The 21,893-nt window shown below is 38.9% G+C and overlaps 1 protein-coding gene across 3 annotated transcripts in view; it reads left to right on the top strand.

Moving 5' to 3' along the window:
- Positions 1-19,901, top strand: part of ZDHHC9 (zDHHC palmitoyltransferase 9) — a 38,520-nt gene extending 18,619 nt beyond the window's left edge. For 2 of the 3 annotated variants that reach the window (XM_037059300.1, XM_037059301.1), the window contains 7 exons: positions 456-614; positions 8,410-8,547; positions 9,450-9,498; positions 10,477-10,579; positions 11,644-11,747; positions 12,097-12,193; positions 18,363-19,901. In XM_037059300.1, the coding sequence (XP_036915195.1) occupies positions 456-614; positions 8,410-8,547; positions 9,450-9,498; positions 10,477-10,579; positions 11,644-11,747; positions 12,097-12,193; positions 18,363-18,479 (767 nt within the window). In that variant the 3' untranslated portion in view covers positions 18,480-19,901. Of the gene's footprint in view, positions 1-455; positions 615-8,409; positions 8,548-9,449; positions 9,515-10,476; positions 10,580-11,643; positions 11,748-12,096; positions 12,194-18,362 lie in introns of all 3 variants that reach the window. The other variant, XM_037059303.1, reaches the window with a different exon arrangement.
- The last annotated feature ends 1,992 nt before the right edge of the window (positions 19,902-21,893 follow it).

Here is a 21,893-nt window from a genome sequence, read left to right as displayed (position 1 = left end):
AATAAACACATTAAAAAATTTGGTAGCCACTGCCACATTGCTTATGGGTAATGCATAAAAATATCTTCTCATTTTGCCAACACTGAATATTTTTATTCTTCTTAATATTTGTTAATACAGTTGGTGGACATGGTATCTTTGTGTTAATTTTTATTTCTTTCATTATGAGTTGGCTGTTTTTATTTCATGTTTTTTAGCCTTTTCATTTCTTCCTTTATGAATGTTTTTCTTTGTAATTGGCCAAAAACTTGAAGAAATATTTTTTCACATGCACAAAGAATTGTGTGGCACTCAGTGGAATTTGTGGGGGACACTCTGATGTTGAGAGTCTATTTTGGAAATGACAGTAAGCCTAAGGAACCTTTAGTTACTTCCATTGCTTTTGGAAAAATGGTGAGACTTTTGGGTTCAAATAATGGCTAGCTATGATGTTAACTGTCTTTACTGATCTACAGAAGCTACCAATGGTGCAGTGCCTCAGGGCCAGCGACCTCCCCCTCGTATCAAGAACTTCCAGATAAACAACCAGATTGTGAAGCTGAAATACTGTTATACATGCAAGATCTTCCGGCCTCCCCGGGCATCCCATTGCAGCATCTGTGATAACTGTGTGGGTGAGTAAAACCACTAGGGCATTGTCTGGGGGAAAGGCTGAGTTGAAGAGGAGGGTCAAGGTAATTTTTTATTGGAAAAATCAGTAGAAACAGATAGGGAACATAGATAGAAAAACAAGTGTGTTGGTGCAGCTGGAGTTCATGGAGACCCAGTACAGCTGAGGTAGTTAGGAGCAGGATTGGGAGGGAGAGTTGTGAGTGCTGTCTTTTCTCCACCTGGGTTGTTTAGATAGATGAACAACTATGTCAACTGTACTTCTATAGGTCAAATTGGAATTTAAATATCTTCCAGTCTAAATTAAAAAAAACCCTTTTTGGTAAATGGGAAAATAAATGGCCTGATTTTTAAATCTAGATTGTTCCTCTACTGGATCTGTTTCAAATGGAACCAACCTTACATAGTGGGAGGAGAACCCTAGTCCACTGGAGGGCAGCATTGGGGTAGGAAGGGCCTTGTAAGAAGTAGTGTTCCCAAGAAGAGAGTTGCTAGCATTTATTGAGTTCCTACTGTACATTAAGCACAGTGTGAAGTGCTTTCCCTTTCTCTTATTTAAGACTTTTAAGAACCCCATGAGGTAGGTATTACCCCTATTTTACAGATAAGGAAATAGATGAAGCACTATTGTGTGGGCTCATATAATTAGTAAGAGATGAAGATGGAACATGTATGATTTCCAAATCCTCATTTCTTCTTTCTTTGCTGCTGTTGTAAGTTTGGCTGATATATGTGTGTGCATAACGAATGTATCTGTGCCTTTATCTCCATGTGTGTGGCTTAATTTTAATCCCTGTCTACTGTGTGCTAAACCCTGGGAAAGATCAGAAACGGTAACTGTGTGTATCAATAGGCATATGTGTACAATTCCTTATATTATCAGTAGACATACTTCCAGCATTCTTTATATATGTCATGGATCAGACCTATGTACATTACGTTCCTCTTACCAGTCAGTTCTTTAGACAGAGGCTGAAAAAATATACCTTATTTTATATGGCAAAAAGCTATATGTAGATAGGGTTTTTATAAATTGAAACCCATTTAAAATGAGACAGAAAAGTTGACATCTCAAGAAGATCTGATGTGAGGGTTTTCATAAAGAATTTCATCTTATTAATATTCTTAAATATAAAGAACATATACAAATTGAGTTTTTTAAAAAGTACTAACATTTCAGTAGAAATATGGACTTTATAAAACAAAAAATACAATTAGCTACTTAACATCAAAAAAATTTGTTCTGGCTGGTGTGACCCAGTGGATTGGATCTCAGCCTGTGAACTGAAAGGTTGCAGGTTCAATTCCTGGTTGGGGCACATGCCTGGGTTGTGGGGCAGGTCCCAGTTTGGGGTGTGCAAGAGGTGATTGAGTGATGTTTCTCTCCCTCTCCTCATCCCTCCTTTTCTCTCTCTCTAAAAATAAATAAATACAATCGAAAAAAATATTTAAAAAATATTCTTCCTAAATATTGAAATAAAAATTAAAACAATGTCTTTTTAAATCTAGAAAATAAGCAAGGAAAACCTGATAATACTTAGTGCTACATTGTTAGGAGTGTAAATTGGAACAAAAGTTTTGGAAAGCAAGATAATAAGATTTATAAAAGTCTTAAAACATGTATACCCTTTGATGTCAGTGATTATCTTTCTAAAAATTCCTATGGAAATAATCAAGAATGCAGTAAAAATTTAGGTATGGAAATATTTACCCCAGTATTATTATAATAATGAATAATTGTCCACCAGTAGACAAATGGTCAAATAAATTGTGGGACATTTATACAGTGGACTTTCATGGGAAAACCTTATACCAAAAAGTGAAATGAAATAAAACAAAAGATAGGATACATGTATAGTGTGATCTCAGTTACACATTTAAAAAATATAAATATGTATAAAGAGATATTCAAGGAAACACTTTAGAATTCTTCTATCTTGTTATCTATAGACTGGAATTATGAGTGACATCATTTTCTTCATTTAAGTTTTTTCCAAGTTTTCTACAATGAGCACATATTGCTTGTATTATTAGAAGAAAGTGTGATTAATATACAATAAAAGTATATCCATATAAATCTGTATTTGCAATGTTTTTATATGGCAAGTTTGCTTAGAGTAAGGCTTGAACATGCCATTCTTTTCTACAGTTTCCTTCACTTTTCTGAAAAAATATATCATAGCCCTTTAACTGGGAGATGTATCATTCTTACCGCCTTATTTTTTTGACAGTACACAGCTCATTGTTCCTTAAAAATGATATATAGGGTCCGGCAGAAGTAATGCCTGCTTGAGTGTGGTTGATAGGGTAATAATATGGGTGTAACAATTTATAGTTTTAATTTGAACATTTCACCTAAAATGTCATATGGTGTGCTTGAGTGTGACATTGTTATGTTACAGAATTACATACTTATGATTTTGTAATAAAAGAATTTGTAATAAAAATGGGTGTTATTTGTGCCGGATCCTGTATTTTATTATTTATGCCTTTTTGGTTCATTAAAATAATACATTTTCAATGTACAAAATATGCAGAGTACAGAAAGTATATATAAAACTTAAACAAATTCACTCTCCATTTTGCTGTATTTCCTTCCATTCTCACTCTTGTTTTCAAAATTAGATCACACATGATAGAGTTTTTATTGCTGGCTTTGTTACTTAACATTATATCTTAACCATGTTTTTATATCTTTAATACATGTTTCTAAAATATTTTAGTTTAGTGACTATATAATCTATCATGGCTATAGTCTAGTTCATTTAGGCAGTTTCCTTTAATTAGATATTATTCATAATTTCACTTTATTCATTATTTTAATACTATAATAAAAATTACTTAATTTTTAAAAATATATTTTATTGGTTATGCTATTACAGTTGTCCCATTTTCCACCCTTTATTCCTCTCTGCCCTGCACCCCTCCCTTAGTTCATGTCTATGGGTCATACACATAAGTTCATTGGCTTCTACATTTCCCATACTATTCTTAAGCTCCTCCTGTCTATTTTGTACCTACCATTTACGCCTCTTATTCCCTGTACCTTTTCCCCCATTCTCCCCCTCCCTCCCCACTGATAACCCTCCATGAGATCTCCATTTCTATGATTCTATTCCTATTCTAGTTGTTTGCTTAGTTTATTTTTGGTATTGTTGTTTTGTTTTAGGTTCAGTTGTTGATAGTTGTGAGTTTGTTGTCATTTTACTGTTCATACTTTTTATCTTCTTCTTTTTCTTAGATAAGCCCTTCAACATTTCATATAATAAGAGCTTGGTAATGATGAATTCCTTTAACTTGACCTTATCTGGGAAGCACTTTATCTGCCCTTCCATTCTAAATGATAGCTTTGCTGGTTAGAGTAATCTTGGACGTAGGTCCTTGCCTTTCAAGACTTCTTTCCAGCCCCTTCTTGCCTGTAAGGTTTCTTTTGAGAATCAGCTGACAGTCTTATAGGAACTCCTTTGTATGTAACTCTCTTCATTGTTTTACTGCTTTTAAGATTCCCTTCTTATCTTTAATCTTGAGTAATGTAATTACGATGTGCTTTGGTGTGTGTTTCCTTGGGTCCTTCTTCTTTGGGACTCTGAGCTTCCTGGACATCCTGAAAGTCTGTTTCCTTTGCCAGATTAGGGAAGTTCTCCTTCATTATTTTTTCTAGGAAATTTTCAATTTCTTGCTCTTCTCCTTCTGGCATCCCTATGGTTCGGGTGTTGGAATGTTTAAAGTTGTCCTGGAGGTTGCTAAGCATCTTCTTATTTTTTTGAATTCTTGTTTCTTCATTCTGTTCTGGTTGAATATTTATTTCTCCCTTCTTCAAATCGTTGATTTGAGTCCTGTTTTCCCTGCTTTCACTGTTGGTTCCCTGTATATTTTTCTTTATTTCACTTTTCATGGCCTTCACTTTTTCCTCCATTTTGAGACCATACTCAATCAATTCTGTGAGCATCCTGATTACCAGTATTTTGAACTGTACATCTGATAGGTTGGCTATCTCTTCGTCCCTTGGTTTGAAGAGATACAGATACATCTGTTTTTTCATTAGGGCCATATTTTTTCCCTTTGAGAAGCTGTTACATTGTAAGGGTTGTAGCATTAGGTATTAGCCAGGGTGGGGCAACCCATGTCACAGCTTTGTGGTGCTATCTAGGTGGGAGGGGTCTGAGAGGGAGCAATGCCACTTACTCAGCTCTCAACCGGCTTTCAGTTACTTCCCCTACTTCCCACTCACAAATTGGGCCTTTCTGGTGCTGACTCCTGGTGGGTGGGTTTGTGTACATTCTAGGACCCTGTGGGTCTCTTTAATGAACTCTCCTGTGAGGCTGGGAGTTTCTCCTGATGCTGTAACCCCCTCGGTTTTTACCACCAGAGGCTTATTTCCCTGAGCCAGAACCCTAGGTTGCCTGGTCTGTCTCATTCCCCAGGTGTTCTTCCTGACTATCCACATGCAAATGTGAGACGACCAGCCACTGCCTTGCCTGACTGGTCCTCAAGCTGCTGCCCTGACACGCTATTCTCTCTGCCCCAGCTGCCTGTCTCTGCCCCTTCTACTGGTCTGAATGAATGTTTCTTCTTTAACTTCTTGGTTGTCAGACTTCCATACAGTTCTATTTTCTGGCAGGTCTGGTTATTTTTTGTTTTAAAATTTGTCGCTTTCCTTCATTTGGTTGTGTGAGAAGACAAAGTGTATCTACCTATGCCTCCATCTTGGTGGAAGTCTCAAAATTATTTAATTTACAGATGCAATAAATTAGAACCTTCATACATTTCTGTTTGCAATGTAAAATGGTTCAGCCACTGTGGAAAAGTTGTACAGTTCTTCAAAAAGTTAAGTATAGAATTATCATATGACCCAGCAATTACACTCTTGGGTCTATACCTATATTAGCCTATTTGTGGTGCCATAACAAAATTCACTGACTACGTGGCTTAAATAACAGAAATTAATTTTCTCACAGTTCTAGAGTTTAAAAGTCCAAGAGCAAGATATTGGCAGGATTGATTTCTGGTGAGCCTCCCTCTTAGGCTTACAGGAGGCAGCCACCTTCTTGCTGTGTCCTCAAAAGTCCTTTTTTTCTGTGCTTATGTACTCCTGGTATCTTGTCCTTTTCTTTTAAGGATACTACCATAATAGGATTATGGCCCTACCCTTATGTTCTCATTTAATCTTAGTTACCTCCTTTGAAGCCCTACCTCCAACTACAGTCACATTGGAAGTTAGGGCTTCAATGTATGAATTTGGGGTGTGTGTGCACAATTCTGTCCATAACAATGCCAAAGAGAATGAAAACAGAGACTCAAACATTTTTGTTTCTCAGTATTTGCAACAGCATTGCGAATACTCACAATAGCCAAAAGATAGAAACAACTCAAGTGTCCATCAACAGATGAACGGATAAACAAAATGTGATATATCTATACAATGGGATATTAGTCAGCCAAAAGGAGGGATGAAGTGCTGATACGTGCTACAACATGAATAAACCTCGAGTGAAAACATAATGCTAAGTGAAGAAGCCACATACAAAAGGACACATATTATATGATTCTACTTATATGAAATACCTAAAGTAGGGAAATTCATAAAGATAGAAAGAAGATTAGAAGTTATGGCCTGGGGGAAGGGGAAAATGGAGAATTACTGTTTAATGGGTACAGAGTTTCTCTTTGGGGGGTGATGAAAATTTTTGGAAGTAGTTAGTGGTAATGGTTGTACATTGTGAATATAATTAATACCACTTAATTGTACACTTAAAAATAATAAAAAAAAAACAACCCTGGCTGGTGTGGCTCAGTAGATTGAGTGCCAACCTGCGAACCAAAAGGTCTCTGGTTCGATTCCCAGTCAGGGCACATGCCTGGGTTGTGGGCCAGGTCCGGAGTCAGGGATGCGCGAGAGGCAACCACACATCGATGTTTCTCACCCTCTCTTTCTTCCTCCCTTCCCCTCTCTCTAAAAATAAATAAAATATTTTAAAAATGATTAAAATGGCAAATTCTATATTATCTATATTTTGCCACAATAAAATTTTAATTAAAAATATTGAACTTAAAAAATATTGAACTTGAATTTCTGTATATATCTCTATTTCCTTAAGAGAAATTACTGAAAATTCACTTATTGTGCTGAAGGGGGGTGAACATTGTTAAGAGTCTTAATTTCTGCTAAACTGCTTTCTAGAAAGGTTCTCTCAAATTATACTTCCACCAACAGTGTATTAGAGTGTCCATTGTACCTTTTTCTACCTAGCACTGGATATTACTTTTATGTTCTTATTTTTACACTGTTATTATTGAATCTGAAAACATGGAAGTGTATTTCTTTATTTAAACTTTTTAATGATTGATTTTAGAGTAAAGGAGAGGGGAGAGGGAGAAAGAGAGAAAGAGGGAGAGAGATTTTTTATTCCATTTAGTTATGTAGTCATTGGTTGATTCTTGTATGTGCCCTGACTGGGGATCGAACCCACAATCTTGGCATATTAGGACAATGTTCTAACCAACTGAGCTACCCGGCATGGCTAAATATATACTTATATGGCATTTATTAACTATCTATTTTTGCCCTATGACTATCTTTGAAGGAATAATTGTACTTTATTATTGATTTGTAAGAACTTTTCATATATTAAGATAGAAAATTTACATACATTCCTGTTTTTTCTCTTTAATTTTCTTTATAGTATTTTAACATGTAAAATATTTTTTAAAGTTTATGGAGCTAAATCTACTTTTCTTTGTCATCTTTGTTTTTTCCCCCATTACTTTTATGTTCAGATAAAAGTAATTGTCATCTTTGTTTTTTCCCCCATTACTTTTATGTGGGATAAATGTTCATCTATTCTTTATGGTTATTTGATGGCTTTACTTTGTTTTTTTTTTTTACATTTAACTCTTTAATTCATCTGGAATTAATTTTTATGAGTACAGTCATACCTCAGCACTCATTGGCTTCAGAACTCATCAAACCCTGTACTTGTCACATTTTGATGAGAAAAAAAATGTTTCAGCACTTGGCACTTGTTCAGAACTCATCACACCTGCTAGAACTTGTACAACCACCCTGCAAGAAAAAAATGTTTTATTGTTAGATATGCCTTGGTTTCCACACTCATCAAGAGTTCTGGAATGAATTAATGATGAGTATTGAGGTACCACTCTAGTGTGAGGGGATAAAAATCTAACCATATTTTTTTACCAAATAGCCAATTGCCTGAGTAGTTTATAGAAAAACACTTCCTTCTACCACTGAATTTGTAATGCTGCCTTTATTAGACAGTAATTCTTATATATTCCAGAGTCTGTTTCTGGGCACTTTCTATTCCATTAAGGTATACCACATCATTTCAAGTATTGTAGTTTTATAGATTTTTAATAACTGGAGGTTAAGGAAAACCACACTACTAATTTTTCAAAATTTCCTTGTCTATTTTCACCTAATTATTCTTCCTGAACTTAGTAGGCCCACCTACTAAGGTTTTTCTTTGGGAAAAAAAATCTCTGCTGTTAACTGGTAGTGAGACAGATCATTTAACCCCTCAGTTCCTTAGTTTTCTCATTGGTAAAATGTGGAAAAATAACATCTTCTTTTGCTCAACTTCCAAGGTGATTGTGGGGATCAAATGAGATGGCTATGAAAACATTGTGAAAAATAGAAACCAAGTTTTTTTTGTTTTTTTTTTTTACAATTAAAGTAGGCAGTGATCCTGGAGTCTTTGAATTAGTTATTCAAATGTGAATGGTGGGGTTATATTGTGTTTTGGAGGCATTGGAACTAGATTCTCTTTTTTCCCCCCACAGAACGCTTTGACCATCACTGCCCCTGGGTGGGGAATTGTGTCGGAAAGAGGAACTACCGCTACTTCTACCTCTTCATCCTTTCTCTCTCCCTCCTCACCATCTATGTCTTCGCCTTCAACATCGTCTATGTGGCTCTCAGTGAGTATACAGGGTAGTGGCTGTTGTTGGAGTGGGTGTGTGGGAGAAAACTTGAAGACATTGTAGGGGAGTGGTTGGGTTTACCATTGCAAAGGTGCCTTAGGACCAGTTAGAAATGAGCACTACAGTCTGTTCACATCAGTATTTACTCAGTAATGTTGGCCTTCTTACTGGCCCTCTGTTGGGGAACAGGACCATAATAACTGGTCTATACCTAGAGTACTGAACATTTTTGAGGGATCCCAAAGGTTGGGGATGTATTTCAGCTGTCTGCATCCTCTCTTCTTCTTCCTTGTAAAACCTGCCCTGTGCGAGGTGGTAGAAGTTTGTACCAGAGAAATGCCTTTTAGTAGTTTATGGTTTACTTTGGGAGATAGACAATACACACCCATGTGTGTGCATGTGCACACACACAAATGCACAAAAATGAGCAGATAACAAATAAGGGCAGATAGGGTGTGGAATAAAAGGAGTGGCCTTGATCAATGCAGTTTCCTGGGAAGAAATGAGGTCTCCGCTTATTTTGAACAAGGGAGGACACAGATCAATGAGGAGAGAGGATTTTTCTTGGATATTTCTGCTTTATTTAATCTATGAATGTATATCTCCCTGCATGCCCATGGTTGCAGGCTAAGGAAAAGGAAGGGAAGCCAGATGCTTGGATTCTGCCCAAATGTCTAGACCAGTGCCAGGTCCTGCATTGGAGGTGTGAACCCTTCCTTTAATCAAGAGATAACGTGCTTGGGAATGTGAGTCCCTTGTCTGAATGAGGGCTTATCTCTTGTTAGCTTGTAACAAGGGGTAGGGAAGAAAGGAAGTGAGTAAAGACTAGGATAAGTGTGCATTTTAAAAAAAACTAAAGTCACTAATTTTTTTCTCTACTCCTCCTCCCAATTTCATAGAATCTTTGAAAATTGGCTTTCTGGAGACGTTGAAAGAAACTCCTGGAACATATCCTCCCCTGGCAGTATGTCCCTGTAAATCCCTCTTAACCTACTTTCCAGCATGCTTTCTCTCTGCTCTTCTCCCATCATCTCATTTTTCAGATGTCAGAGAGTGCCAAAGCCTAAAATTTTAAAAAGTGTAGCCTTAGTGATAGCAACCAGAATGGAAGATGGCCAGGACTTAAAGGGTGGTCCTTTCATTACCAGCTTCTCTACTGCCCCCCTTCCGATTCCTTCTGATCCCATGCTCATCCCTGCCTCATCTAGGGTGTTGTCTTTGCCTCGATATACCTCTTATGTAACTTGCTGGAAGTCTACCTTCATGTTACAGCTAAGGCTTATTTTGTACAGCAGTTGCATTTCTGAAAAGGAGATTCAGATGGGATTTCTATGAATCACATCCTGTTTTCCCCACTAAGTTTTCATTTATAAAGTTTATTTTTTGATGCATTTACCATTGACAGTGACAGCCATCATTTGGCTTTGGCCCTCTCCTAAACATCCCCTTCAGAAAGCTAATGGTGAAAAAACAGAGAAACACTTAAATACACTAGAGATGTTAGAGAGTTACTCATAGTGAATAGACATAAGTCCTTTACCTGTCATAAGGGATGTATTCAGTGGGTGTAGAACTCATTTGTTATAGGCCCTGACTCAGTGGATTGAGTGCCGGCCTGGGAACCAAAGGGTTGCTAGTCCGATTCCTGGTCAGGGCACATGCCTGGGTTGTGGGCCAGGTCCCCAGTAGGGGAAGCACGAGAGGCAACCACACATTGATGTTTCTCTCCCTCTCTTTATCCCTCCCTTCCCCTCTCTCTAAAAATTAAATAAAATCTTTAAAAAAATTAATCTGTTATATATGGATACTTGGCCATTTGTAATGTATGTTCTGAGAGGAAAAGATGGTATGATTGATGCCATGAGAAGGGTTGAAGCATTGAGTCTGCTTGTGTGGCTTCTTCAACATTCCTTAACATCACCTCACTGTTCTAGAAGTACTCATTTGCTTCTTCACACTCTGGTCCGTCGTGGGACTGACTGGATTTCACACTTTCCTTGTGGCTCTCAACCAGACAACCAATGAAGACGTGAGTCAACTTTCCCATCTCCTCATCATGTATTCTTCTTTTCCCCAAAGCCTATTCTCTTGTCGCCTGCTAGAAAACTGAGTCTCCGGAGACTAGGAGGTCAAGGCAGGCAGAAACCTGGTGTGGGAGATTGTTAAATCTGGTGTGTGGATGAGAAAGTAGACTGCTTTGTTTGGAGCTGAATGCCTGTAGAGCATTAGGAAGAAGAGGTTGAATGGTTGGGAGGAGGGGGTACAAAGTCTTCAGCTATTCATAGATCTTTAAAGGCTAGTTGATGTCCCTGGATTTGGAATTGACAAGAACAGGTACACTGAATTAATACTTGCTTTTTAAAAGTTACCAATTAATCCATGTTCACTGTAGAAAATCAGAAAATATAGATAACAAAAAAATAGCAAATAAGTCCCTGTAACTTTACCTCCTATACATCATCATTGTTAATGGTGTGATTTATAGTCTTCTAGACTTATTCCCATGTTTGTTTATGTGGATATATATATATATATATATATATATATAATTATTTTTACTTTATTTTTATTGTTTACATTATTACAGATACCCCCATTCCCCCCATTCCCTTGCTCAGCTCCACCCAGCCCTTGCCCCACCCCCTTTAGCCACCATCACACTATTGTGTGTGTCCATGGGTCATGCATATATGTTCTTTGGTCAATCCTTTCACCTTCTTTCATCCCCTTTCCCCTCCCATCTCCTCTCTGACAGTTGCCTGTCTGTTCCATGTATCCATGACTCTCTTCCTATTTTATTCATCAGTATATTTCATATTTTTAAATAAAATGAATTATCTGCTTTTTTTCATTCTATTATGGACATTTTCTCATGGCTCTGCATTGTATTTATTTTTCTAGATTGTGGCAAGAGACTCATTATCTAAAATGTACCATCTTAACCATTTTCAAGTGTATAATTCAGTGGCATTAAGTGCATTCATGATGTTGTGCAACCATTACCATCATCTGTCTCTAGAACTTTTTTATCTTCCCATGCTGCATGTATTTCTTCAACAACTTTTAATGTAAGCCTTGGCTTTTATCTTGCAGATCAAAGGCTCATGGACAGGGAAGAATCGGGTCCAGAATCCCTACAGCCATGGCAACATTGTGAAGAACTGCTGTGAAGTGCTGTGTGGCCCCTTGCCTCCCAGGTACTCAGGGGACTAGAAGGTCCTGGCACTCTTGGGACAAGCAGGTCAACCTGGTTCGATGCCTTCTTCTGAATATGACCTTCTGATGTCAAATCAGTATTCCCAGGGATTGTCCCTTCATGCTATATCTACATGGACCATACATAGATCACAGGCTGGTTGTTTTGAAGGGATGACCTTTCATTTTTATTTCAGTTGCCTCCCCCACCCCCTGTTAATGTTCCCTGATTTGTGGAAGATACTCCTATCTTCTAAGTGCTAGGGTCAGGCTATGCACAGCAATGTTCTGTGGGTGGGTGGCTGGAGGGATGAATGTGAAATGTTTCATTAACTGTCCTATCTCCTTCAGTGTGCTGGATCGAAGGGGTATTTTGCCACTGGAGGAAAGTGGAAGTCGACCTCCTAGTACTCAAGAGACCAGTAGCAGCCTCTTGCCACAGAGCCCAGTAAGTGTTCCTGACTTGAAGAATTTAAGGCTAAGCTGGTGATGGAGGGTGCAGGCTAAATTTACACCTTAGAAGAGATATAATTAGGCAGTTTCATGTCCAATTGCTCCAGCTTCCCTGTCTCTGCTTCTGCTCTGACATTGCCTCAGATCTTTGTGCCCTTGAGGTAGATTAGAACCTAGTTATTTCTTTGACATTCTGTGCCAGTCACTGTGCTAGATATGGGATATGTCAGTGCATAAGGCAAACCATGTCCCTGCTCTCAAGGAACTCATTGTCTAGTAGGGACAAGAGAGCCAGAACACGCTGTTGCTCCATGTTATAAAAAGTGCCTTGATGAGGGAAGCATAAAATGGTATAAGAGCAAAGATAGGGGTTGGGGAGTGGGCTGGAGTTAGTGGTATAGATACCTTGGTAGAAGTGGGCTTCCTCACTAGAATATGCAGATGTTGTGGGAACTCTCCCAGCTGTCCTGCTCAAGATGTATTTAATAAAGTATGTTCGTAAAAGTTTATTATTTGAACTTTATTTAAATAATAGTTTTATTGAAATGTAATTCACATACCATAACTTCCCTTTTTAAACTGTATGATTCACTGGTTTATAGTATATTTATAGTTATACAGTTATGCCAACAATTAATTTTAAAAACATTTCATTAGCCCCTCAAAAAACCCTGTACCCAGTAGCGGTTACTCTCTCTTTCCCCCTAGTTCCCTTTAACCCCATCTCTGGGCAACTACTAATCTCCTTTTTTTTATTTTTATTTTTTAAAGATTTTATTTATTTATCTTTAGAGGGGAAGGAGAGGGAGAGAAACATCAATGTATGGTTGCCTTTCGTGTGTCCCCTGCTGGGAGTTGGCCTGCAGGGAACCCACCTGCAACCCAGGCATGTGCCCTGACTGGGAATGGAACTGTGATCCTCTGGTTCACAGGCCCGCGCTCAATCCACTGAGCTATACCAGCCAGGGCTATAATCTCCCTTTATTGCTGTAAATTTACCTCTTCTGTAAATTTTGTAAAAACGGAATCACATAACATGTGGTCCTTTATGACTGGTTTCTTTCATTTACCATAATATTTTCAAGGTTCATCCATGTTGTAGCATGTAGTAGTACTTCATTATTTTGTATAGCTGAATAATATTTTTTATTGAATTTAGTGGGGTGACATTGGTTAATAAAACCATACAAGTTTCAGCTGTACAAATCAATGAAACACCATCTTCATGCTGTATCATGAACTCACGACCCAGTCAAGTCTCTTTCTATCTCCATTTATCCCCACTTTGCCCACTTCCACCTCTCTGTCTGAATAATATTTTATCATATGAATAGACCACATTGTATCTATCCATTCACCAATAAACAGACTTTTCAGTTGTTATGAATAATGCTGCTATGACCATTCACATGCAAGTTTTTGGATGGAAATGTATGCTTTCATTTCATTTAGCTATACACGTGGGAGTGCAATTACGGGGCCATATGATGACTCTGTTTAACCTTTTGAGGCACTGCTAGACTGTTTTTCCAAAGTGACTGCACAATTTTATATCCCCATCAGTAGTGTACTAGGGTTCTAATTTCAGGAACAACTATAAAGGACACATGAGCAAAACTGAAGGGGGCTGGAATCAGGGGAGGGAGGTTGGGATGGCTGGGGTGAGGGGAATGTTAGAGGGAAAATTCACACAACTGTACGTGAAAAACAATAAAATAAAAATAAAGAAAGTTAAATTTTCCATATCCTTGGCATCACTTATTTTCTGACATTTAGCCATCACAGTGGGTGTGAAGTAGTGTATCATAGTGGTTTTAATTTGCATTTCCCTGATGACTAATGATGTTGAATATCTTTTCATGAGCATATTGGCCATTTATGTATCTTCTTTGGAGAAGTATCTATTCAGATCCTTTGTCCATTTGGGTTGCTTGTGTTTTTTATATTATTATTGAGTGGTAAGAACACATTGTATATTTTATATACAAGTCTTTTATCAGATATATGATTTGCAAATATTTTCTCCCATTCTGTGTGTTGTCCGTTCACTTTTTTAATGGTGCCCTTTAAAAGGTTTAAATTTTGCCTTGGCTGGTGTGGCTCAGTGGATTGAGTGCCAGACTGTGATGCAAAGGGTCGCAGTTTCAATTTTCGATTCCCAGTTAGGGCACATGCCTGGGTTGAGGGCCAGGTCTCCAGTAGGGGGCACATGAGAGGCAACCACACATTGATGTTTTCCTCTCTTTCTGCTTCCCTTCCTGTAGGGAACCAATCTGTCTGGCAATGACAATTGTAGCTCAGCCCTATTGAAAAGCCCAATAGGCGTGTTGTGGCATGCAAAAGCCAAACCCATGGATCAGTTCTCCTATGGGAAATCAGGCCTGCATTATACCTAGGCTGGTTTGTGACTTGCTCTTGCTAAAACTTCCTCACCCTGAGTTGAGGCAGAAAATGCTTGCTGCATATCTTTAAAGTAACTTCCTGAAGTCTGTGCAAGGACTAAAGTGTAACCAGACCAATTACTCTTATCATTCCCTTGCATTTGCAACATTTTTTCCTTGTTAATCTGTAAGAAGTAATCAGTAACATCCTTTCTATTGCTGTCTGTAAAAAGTAATTACCTAAAGCAAACCTAAGTATAATGAAGGAAAACCTTCTTTGATGTATGCTATTAGAAAGCCAATAAAAGCTTGTCAAGGCAAGGGTCGTTGCTCTCCCCTTGAGAGAGTGGCTGTGCCATCCCTTTTCCTCCATAGGACTTGGTAGTCTGTGTGAATTTGTCTCATTTCATCTATAATGCTGTGGACACTGCAGGCCAGTGTCCACATCACATTCATCTTTCTTTCTTTTTTTATTTATAAAAATTTTACTTTTTAAAAAAGATTTTATTTATTTATTTATCTTTAGAGGGGAAGGAGAGAGGGAGAGAAACATCATTGTATGGTTGCCTTTCGTGTGTTCCCTGCTGGGAGCTGGCCTGCAGGGAACCGGCCTGCAACCCAGGCATGTGCCCTGACTGGGAATCGAACCGCAATCCTCTGGTTCGCAGGCCCACGCTCAATCCACTGAGCTACACCAGCCAGGGCCTCATCTTTCTCTAAAGATAAATAAATAAAGTCTTTTTAAAAAGGTTTACATTTTGATGTCCAATTTATCTTTTTTACTTTTGTTACTATGCTTTTGGGGTCAGATCTAAGAGACAAGTTGCCTAATCCAAGGTCTTGAAGATTTATGCCTTTGTTTTTTTCTAAAAGTTTTATAGTTTTACCTTTTTCATTTAGGTCTTTGATCCATTTTGAGTTAATTTTTATATATGATGAGAGAAAGGGGATCCAAATTCTTTCCTTTGCATATGGCTATCCAGTTGTCTCAGCACCATTTGTTGAAAAGACTATTCTTTCTCCAGTGAATTGTCATGACACCCTTGTCAAAAATCATTTGACTGTAAATGTGAGTTTGTTTCTGGACTCTTAATCTAACTCCATTGATCAATATGTCTATTCTTATGCCAGTACCAAATTGTCTTTGTTACTATAGTGTTGTGGTAAGTTTTGAAAATAAGAAAAAATCTTATTCTTTATTCATTCAGCCCTGGTAGGTGTGGCTCAGTGGACTGAGTGCCAGCCTGCGAACCAAAGAATCACAAGTTCAGTTCCTAGTCAAGGCACATGACTGGGTTATGGGCCAGGTCCCCAGTATGGGGTACATGAGAGGCAGCCATAAATTTATGTTTCTCTCTTTCCTCCCTCCCTTTCCTTCTCTCTAAAAATAAATAAATAAAATGGGCAAAGGACCTGAATAGACACTTCTCCAAAGAAGATATACAGATGGTCCATAGACATATGAAAAAAATTCTCACTGTGACTAATTATTAGAGAAAAGCAGATTAAAACCACGATGAGATATCACTTTATCCCTGCCAGAATGGCTACCATCAATAAATCAACAAACAAGTGTTGGCAAGGATGTGGAGAAAAGGGAACCCTTTTTGCATTGTTGGAAGGAATGCAGACTGGTACAGCCATTGTGGAAAACAGTATAGAGTTTCCTCAGAAAATTGAAAATGGAACTGGCTTTTGACCCAGTGATCCCACTTCTGGAATATATCCTAAGAAACTCAAAACACTCATTCAGAAGAATATATGCATGCTTATGTTCATTGCAGCATTATTTGCAATAGCCAAGATGTGATAACAACCCAAGTGCCCATTAGTAGCTGAGTGGATAAAAAAGCAATGGCACATTTATGCAATGGAATACTACTTGCTCATAAAAAAGAAGGAACTCTTATCTGTTCCAAGAACATGAATGGACCTGGAGATTATTAAGCTAAGTAAAAGAAGCCAGTCAGAGAAAGACAAGTAGCATATGATCTCACTTATATGTGGATGCTAATGAACAAAATAAACTGATGAACAAAATAGAAACAGAGATGTGGATACATGGAACAGACTGAGTGCTGTCAGAAGGCAGAGAGGGTAATTGGGTAATTGGAGAATTGGGTAAAAGAAGGTGAAGGGATTAAGCAAAAACTATATATATATATAGTACCCATCTGTCAAGTATCCATCCATATAATATGAAAAATAGAGACATTTATTGAAGAAGATATAAGAAACATTATATATATGACAATTAGAACAATGATGCCTCAGTCCCCTTCAAACTAGGTGCCTTGGGACCTCACATAGTTCTCTCAGTCACCATCAACTTCCCTGTCATATTTTCCTGAATCTCATTGACAGTCTAAAATCTCTTCCCTTTCAAAGGTGATTTTAGTTTTTGGAAAAGCCAGAAGTCACAGGGCACCAAATCTAGGTTGTAGGGGGGCTGAATCACCTGGGTGATCTGATGTTTTGCCAAAACACTCTGCATGAGACATGATGCATGAGCGGGTGCATTGTTCTGAGGAAGCTGCCAATCACCAGTTGCCCATAGCTTTGGCCTTCTGAATCATCCAAATAGTTCCTATGGAGTAATGTTCAAGCTTAACACAAAATTTGACACAGATTCATTGCTGTACTCAGTCATTGTGAATATGATGACCACACAGTACACATGCTCACTCAACGGCATATACTGCCCCCACTGACTAGTACAGTGAAGTTGTCATTGTTCATGCACGCTCATTCCTGTCCACTCTCCTTGGCTGCCAGGTACATCAGTATTGCACAAACCATTCTCGTTATATCAACAGTGGCTGGATGTGGTGTGTGTGTGTGTGTGTGTGTGTGTAAACATATAGACACAGAAAACAATGTGGTGACACAGACAACACTGTGGTGATACCAGAGGAAAAGAGGGGTTGTGGGTAGGTGGATGTGGGCAAAAGGGGGAAAATCAGGATGGAAAGAGACTTTGCTTGGGGTGATCGGTGCACAATGCAGTGTGTACATGATGTTTTTTTGAGTTGTATACTTGCAACCTGAATGGTTTTGTGAACCAATGTCTCCTCAATGCATTCAATAAAAGAATAAATAAATAAAAGAGAATCTTACTTTTAAGTGAATGCTTTTTAAAAGGTAGATAATTGTTCTCTACTGTGCTTTTCCTAAATTTTCAATTTTCTCTTTTGAATTACAGCAAACCCATTTTTGTACATTATTATATTCATTTTGAATATCATGTTTCTGATAAGTCTGGTCTTAAATCATAACAATTTAGGTTAGTGATTATCAGTTCAATGTGGGGAAGGGTGATATTTTAGAATCACTTGGGGGCATTTTGAAATCACATATATGTTTCAAAAAATTTGCCACGCTACCCTCTTTGATTTAGAATTACTGTTCTAGAGAACTGAGCATTAGGGCAGAAACAAAATTGAGAGTCACTGGGTCAGGCCTTGTTAGGCAAGTATGGTACATTATAACATTCTGTTGCGAAGGAGAAGTGCTTGTGTAATTATTTGTGGTCATTGTTATTATTATGAATAATAATGGAAGCATCTCTCCACAACAGTTAAGAACTCAAATAAACATCAGTTGCACTCTGCTGAGAAGACATAATATTCGGGTCTTGGTTCTGAGTTTGGTGTTGGTGATTGAATACCTATAACATCAGTGTGGGTTGATAGGTTCAGAGGAAGGGCTCAGTGTCTACTGATTATCTCTATTTGAATTTTGAGGATGAGCTTTATATTGAATTTGATGTCTTTTCCTTCTCAGGCCCTAACAGAACATCTGAGCTCAAACGAGATGCTGGAGGACAGCAGCACACCTGAAGAGATGCCACCCCCAGAACCCCCAGAGCCACCACAAGAGGTGGCTAAAGCTGAGAAGTAGCCTGTCTATGGAACAGACTTTTGTTTGTGTTTAATTAGGGCTGTGAGAGATTTAAAGGGAGAAGATAAACCTGAGACAGAGAACAAGTAAGGTGTTTTTCTTTGGTCTTTATCACCCAATGGCACACTGGCATTTTCTTGCTGCAAGTTTTTTTTTTTTTATTATGAGCTCAAGGCAGTCACAGAAGATGTCAGTGACCTCTGGTAACTGGACAAATGGGTCTTTTGGGCCCTGACACTGGTTTTTCACAGCCTCAGCCACGGAATCTCCTTGAACTCCCCTTTCTTCCCTCCAGATCTTAGCTCTTCTGTTTGGGGTCCAATTCTGGGGTTAAAGGTTCTTGAGGCTGGCTCGGTCCTCTCCAGCTGCTGCATAACATTAAGTTGAGAGGTGATCACAGAGAACTCTGGCAAGAGAATCCTAACTGGATTCTTGGTATCTTCAGAATTGAAGAGGATGGTGAGTAGGGCTGGAGGATTCTCCTGGCTACAAAGTGCCACCATTGCCAACAAATCCTTTCAGAAGTGGATCAGGTAGCTTCCACTTGTATTTATTCATGTAGTTTCTTCTTTTTCCCCTGTCCACTCTCTAACTCCCAAGCCCCACTCTTCCCCAGTTAGATATATGTAAGTATTTGCAGTATGGATAACAATTTACATTTCTTGTAAACTACCCTGAAACTTTTTAATACCTGTACCATTTTCAATAATAATTTATGAGTTGCCAACAGCATCACCCTTTGCACTCTGTCTCATCTCTCCTCCTTTCTCATTAGCTCCTTTTCATTTTTTTCTTCTGACTCTTGCTCCCATTAAGAGCAAGAATGGCAGTAATAAAAGTCTGCACTTTGGCAGTTCCTTTCCTCAGAGGAATTCCAAGTGCTCATTTAAACACTACCCCTCCCCTCTAGATTCCCTGTGTAAGGCCTGGAGAGGCTCTGAATGCACAAAAGGGGAAATCAAGGCACAGAGAGGCTCTCCTCTCCTCTCCTCTCCCTCTGTCCACTCGAAAAAGAAAACAAAAAGGCAACTAGTACTTCCATTAGGCCTTGGCTGAGTGAGGAGGGAAAGCCCAGCACTGTTGCCCTCCTGGGTAACCCACTCCAAGGCCTTGGCCCACCTCGGGCTTGATAACCACACTGGGGGCTTCTGCCAAGCTTCACTCTTCCAGCACTTCCACCTGCAGAGTCCCAGAGCCACTTCACCCTGGGGGTGCTCTATGAACTTCCCCCCTCAGCTCTGCTCAGGACCTGCTCTATTTCAGGGAAGAAGATTTATGTATTATATGTGGCTATATTTCCTAGAGCACCTATGTTTTTCTCTTTCTAAGTCAGGGTCCTGTCTGGATGACTTATGGGGAGGGAGAAGTGTAAATCAGAACTTTTCATCTATTTGAAGTTGATTAAACTGTGTCTAATGTAAACTGCCTGCCTCCTCCTTCCCCCTTATATTTTGAGAATCATCATTGGGGGTGTGTATCTTTGTGTGGTAGGGTGGGGTTGGGTGGGGGTTGAAGGGATTGCTAGTTGCTACCTATACTTTAATTTTTCTGGAGGACCCTTGGGTTGGACCAATAGCTCCCAAACTCTCCATTGATTACTACTACATTCTGGGCCAAAGCTTTACCTTATACTGGACTATAAAGAAAGGGCTTTCAAGGCAATATACAGTGTTAGCAAGATGGGGAGTGTTGGGAGATATATTAACTTAAGAGAACAAGTTGTTTATTGAGATACTGTGTTTATACAGATGGATGCTGTTAATTGTAGATGTCTTGGTTATTAAAGCAGGCTTATCAGAACCTCCCCTGGGAAATACTTTGTTAGTGATCTTTTATAAGTGATTGTATATATTTCATTTTAAGTGGTCTATAATCAAGACTCCTTACAAATCCATTTCTTACTCTTTCCAGTTAATCAGAATTAATGAAATTTGGCTGCTTCCAGATTTTTCTCTACATCTTTCTATTTTCCTTATAGCAGAGTTTGAGTTTAGCAATTGAGAGAGATCCAGAGACAGAGACAGAAACAGGTTGACTCTGACTTGGATTCCTCTCTTCCCCACCTCTACTTTACCAGAAATTCTCTTTCTGGCTCTCTCAGTTTGTCCTTGTAGTTACATTTTAGTTAGTTCAAAATAAGACCAAGCCTGGAGAGTTTGGAAGCTATTAGATTTTTCCAGTTTAACCTGTCACTGAGATGAAACCCTTTTCTGTCACTTCTCAGCCCATCCTGTGTCAGCCCATCTCCTCTTCTGGGTTAGGATGGATTTCTCTACTCCCTTACTTTACCTCAACCACTCTTCTGCTGAGTCAGAGAAGCTTTCTCTTCCTAAGGTGAAGGTCAACATGCAAATCTCATCTCTAGTAAGAAATAATATTTTTAGGTCTCTGCTTTATACTTCGTGCCCTCTTTCTTTACCTGTATAAATCTTCTATATTTAAGACCTTGGCCTGAAGATCTATTCCATTCATACTGTGCACCCTCCTGGACTGTCCTTCATCTGAGTTCTGATCAGAGGGGAGATTGGAGAATTAGTCCTTTCGATGGCATACATTCTCTCCACCTCTTCCCTTCCTTTGCATTCCTTAGGTTCCCTACTTCCCCAGACAAGGGTGGCTGGCACAGGTTCAAAGCCTCTGGGGGTTGGTGGGCTTTGGCTATTTATGACTATTTCTTCATGTCCATTTAGCTTTGGGGCCCTCCTTGCCCTAACAGACAGCATCCAATCCCCTTTTGCTTTTCCCCCCCAGCGGCAAGTGGTGAGTTTTAATTCTATAGCAGCTAAATTCCATTCTTCCTGCCCTAAACTTCCTGCCATTACCCCTAAATCTACTTTCCTGTTGACCAAATTGCTTTACCTTGCTGGAGAAAGAAAAAGTATTTTGTTTTTAAATCTATTTTCTAACTTAAAATGCAATTTAATATGTAAATCTCTGCACTTATGTGTGAGCCTACAAATATGTATGTGTGGTGGGTTTTTCACTCTCTGGTATTTCCTAATAAAGAAATCTTTCTTTTGGGGGGGAAACCAATTAACGAAGGAGACTTGAATGGTTTTAGAAATACAGGGATGTCTGCTTCTTTGTGCTTCTGCCTCATTTCTTTACTTGTGCCTAGCATGAGTGACTGGTCCTGTCCTCCACCTTTTGACCCCCTTACTTTGAGAGGGCCCTCAGCCTAGTGGGGCAGAGAGAAGGCCCTATCCTATATCTGGTGCCCCTCTGGGACCATTTGGATTGGCTGAAAGGGTAACCTAGCAGCCAAGCCCCCATCCATTTCCCCATGGCCTGGCCCTGTTAGTCCTTTTCTTCCAGCTCAGTTGATTTTATACCCCTGAGGCTGGGGCCAGGTGAGGGAAAATCATCAAGGGATCACAGTAAGTGGTGTTTAAAAATGATAATTTGCTCCCATGC

Source organism: Sturnira hondurensis, unplaced genomic scaffold (genome assembly GCF_014824575.4).
Source record: "Sturnira hondurensis isolate 20B ecotype Veracruz unplaced genomic scaffold, ASM1482457v3 Scaffold0010803, whole genome shotgun sequence".
NCBI classification, from domain to species: domain Eukaryota; kingdom Metazoa; phylum Chordata; class Mammalia; order Chiroptera; family Phyllostomidae; genus Sturnira; species Sturnira hondurensis.
Note: the sequence above shows the minus strand (reverse complement) of the source record. Positions and strands in the feature narration are given on the sequence as shown.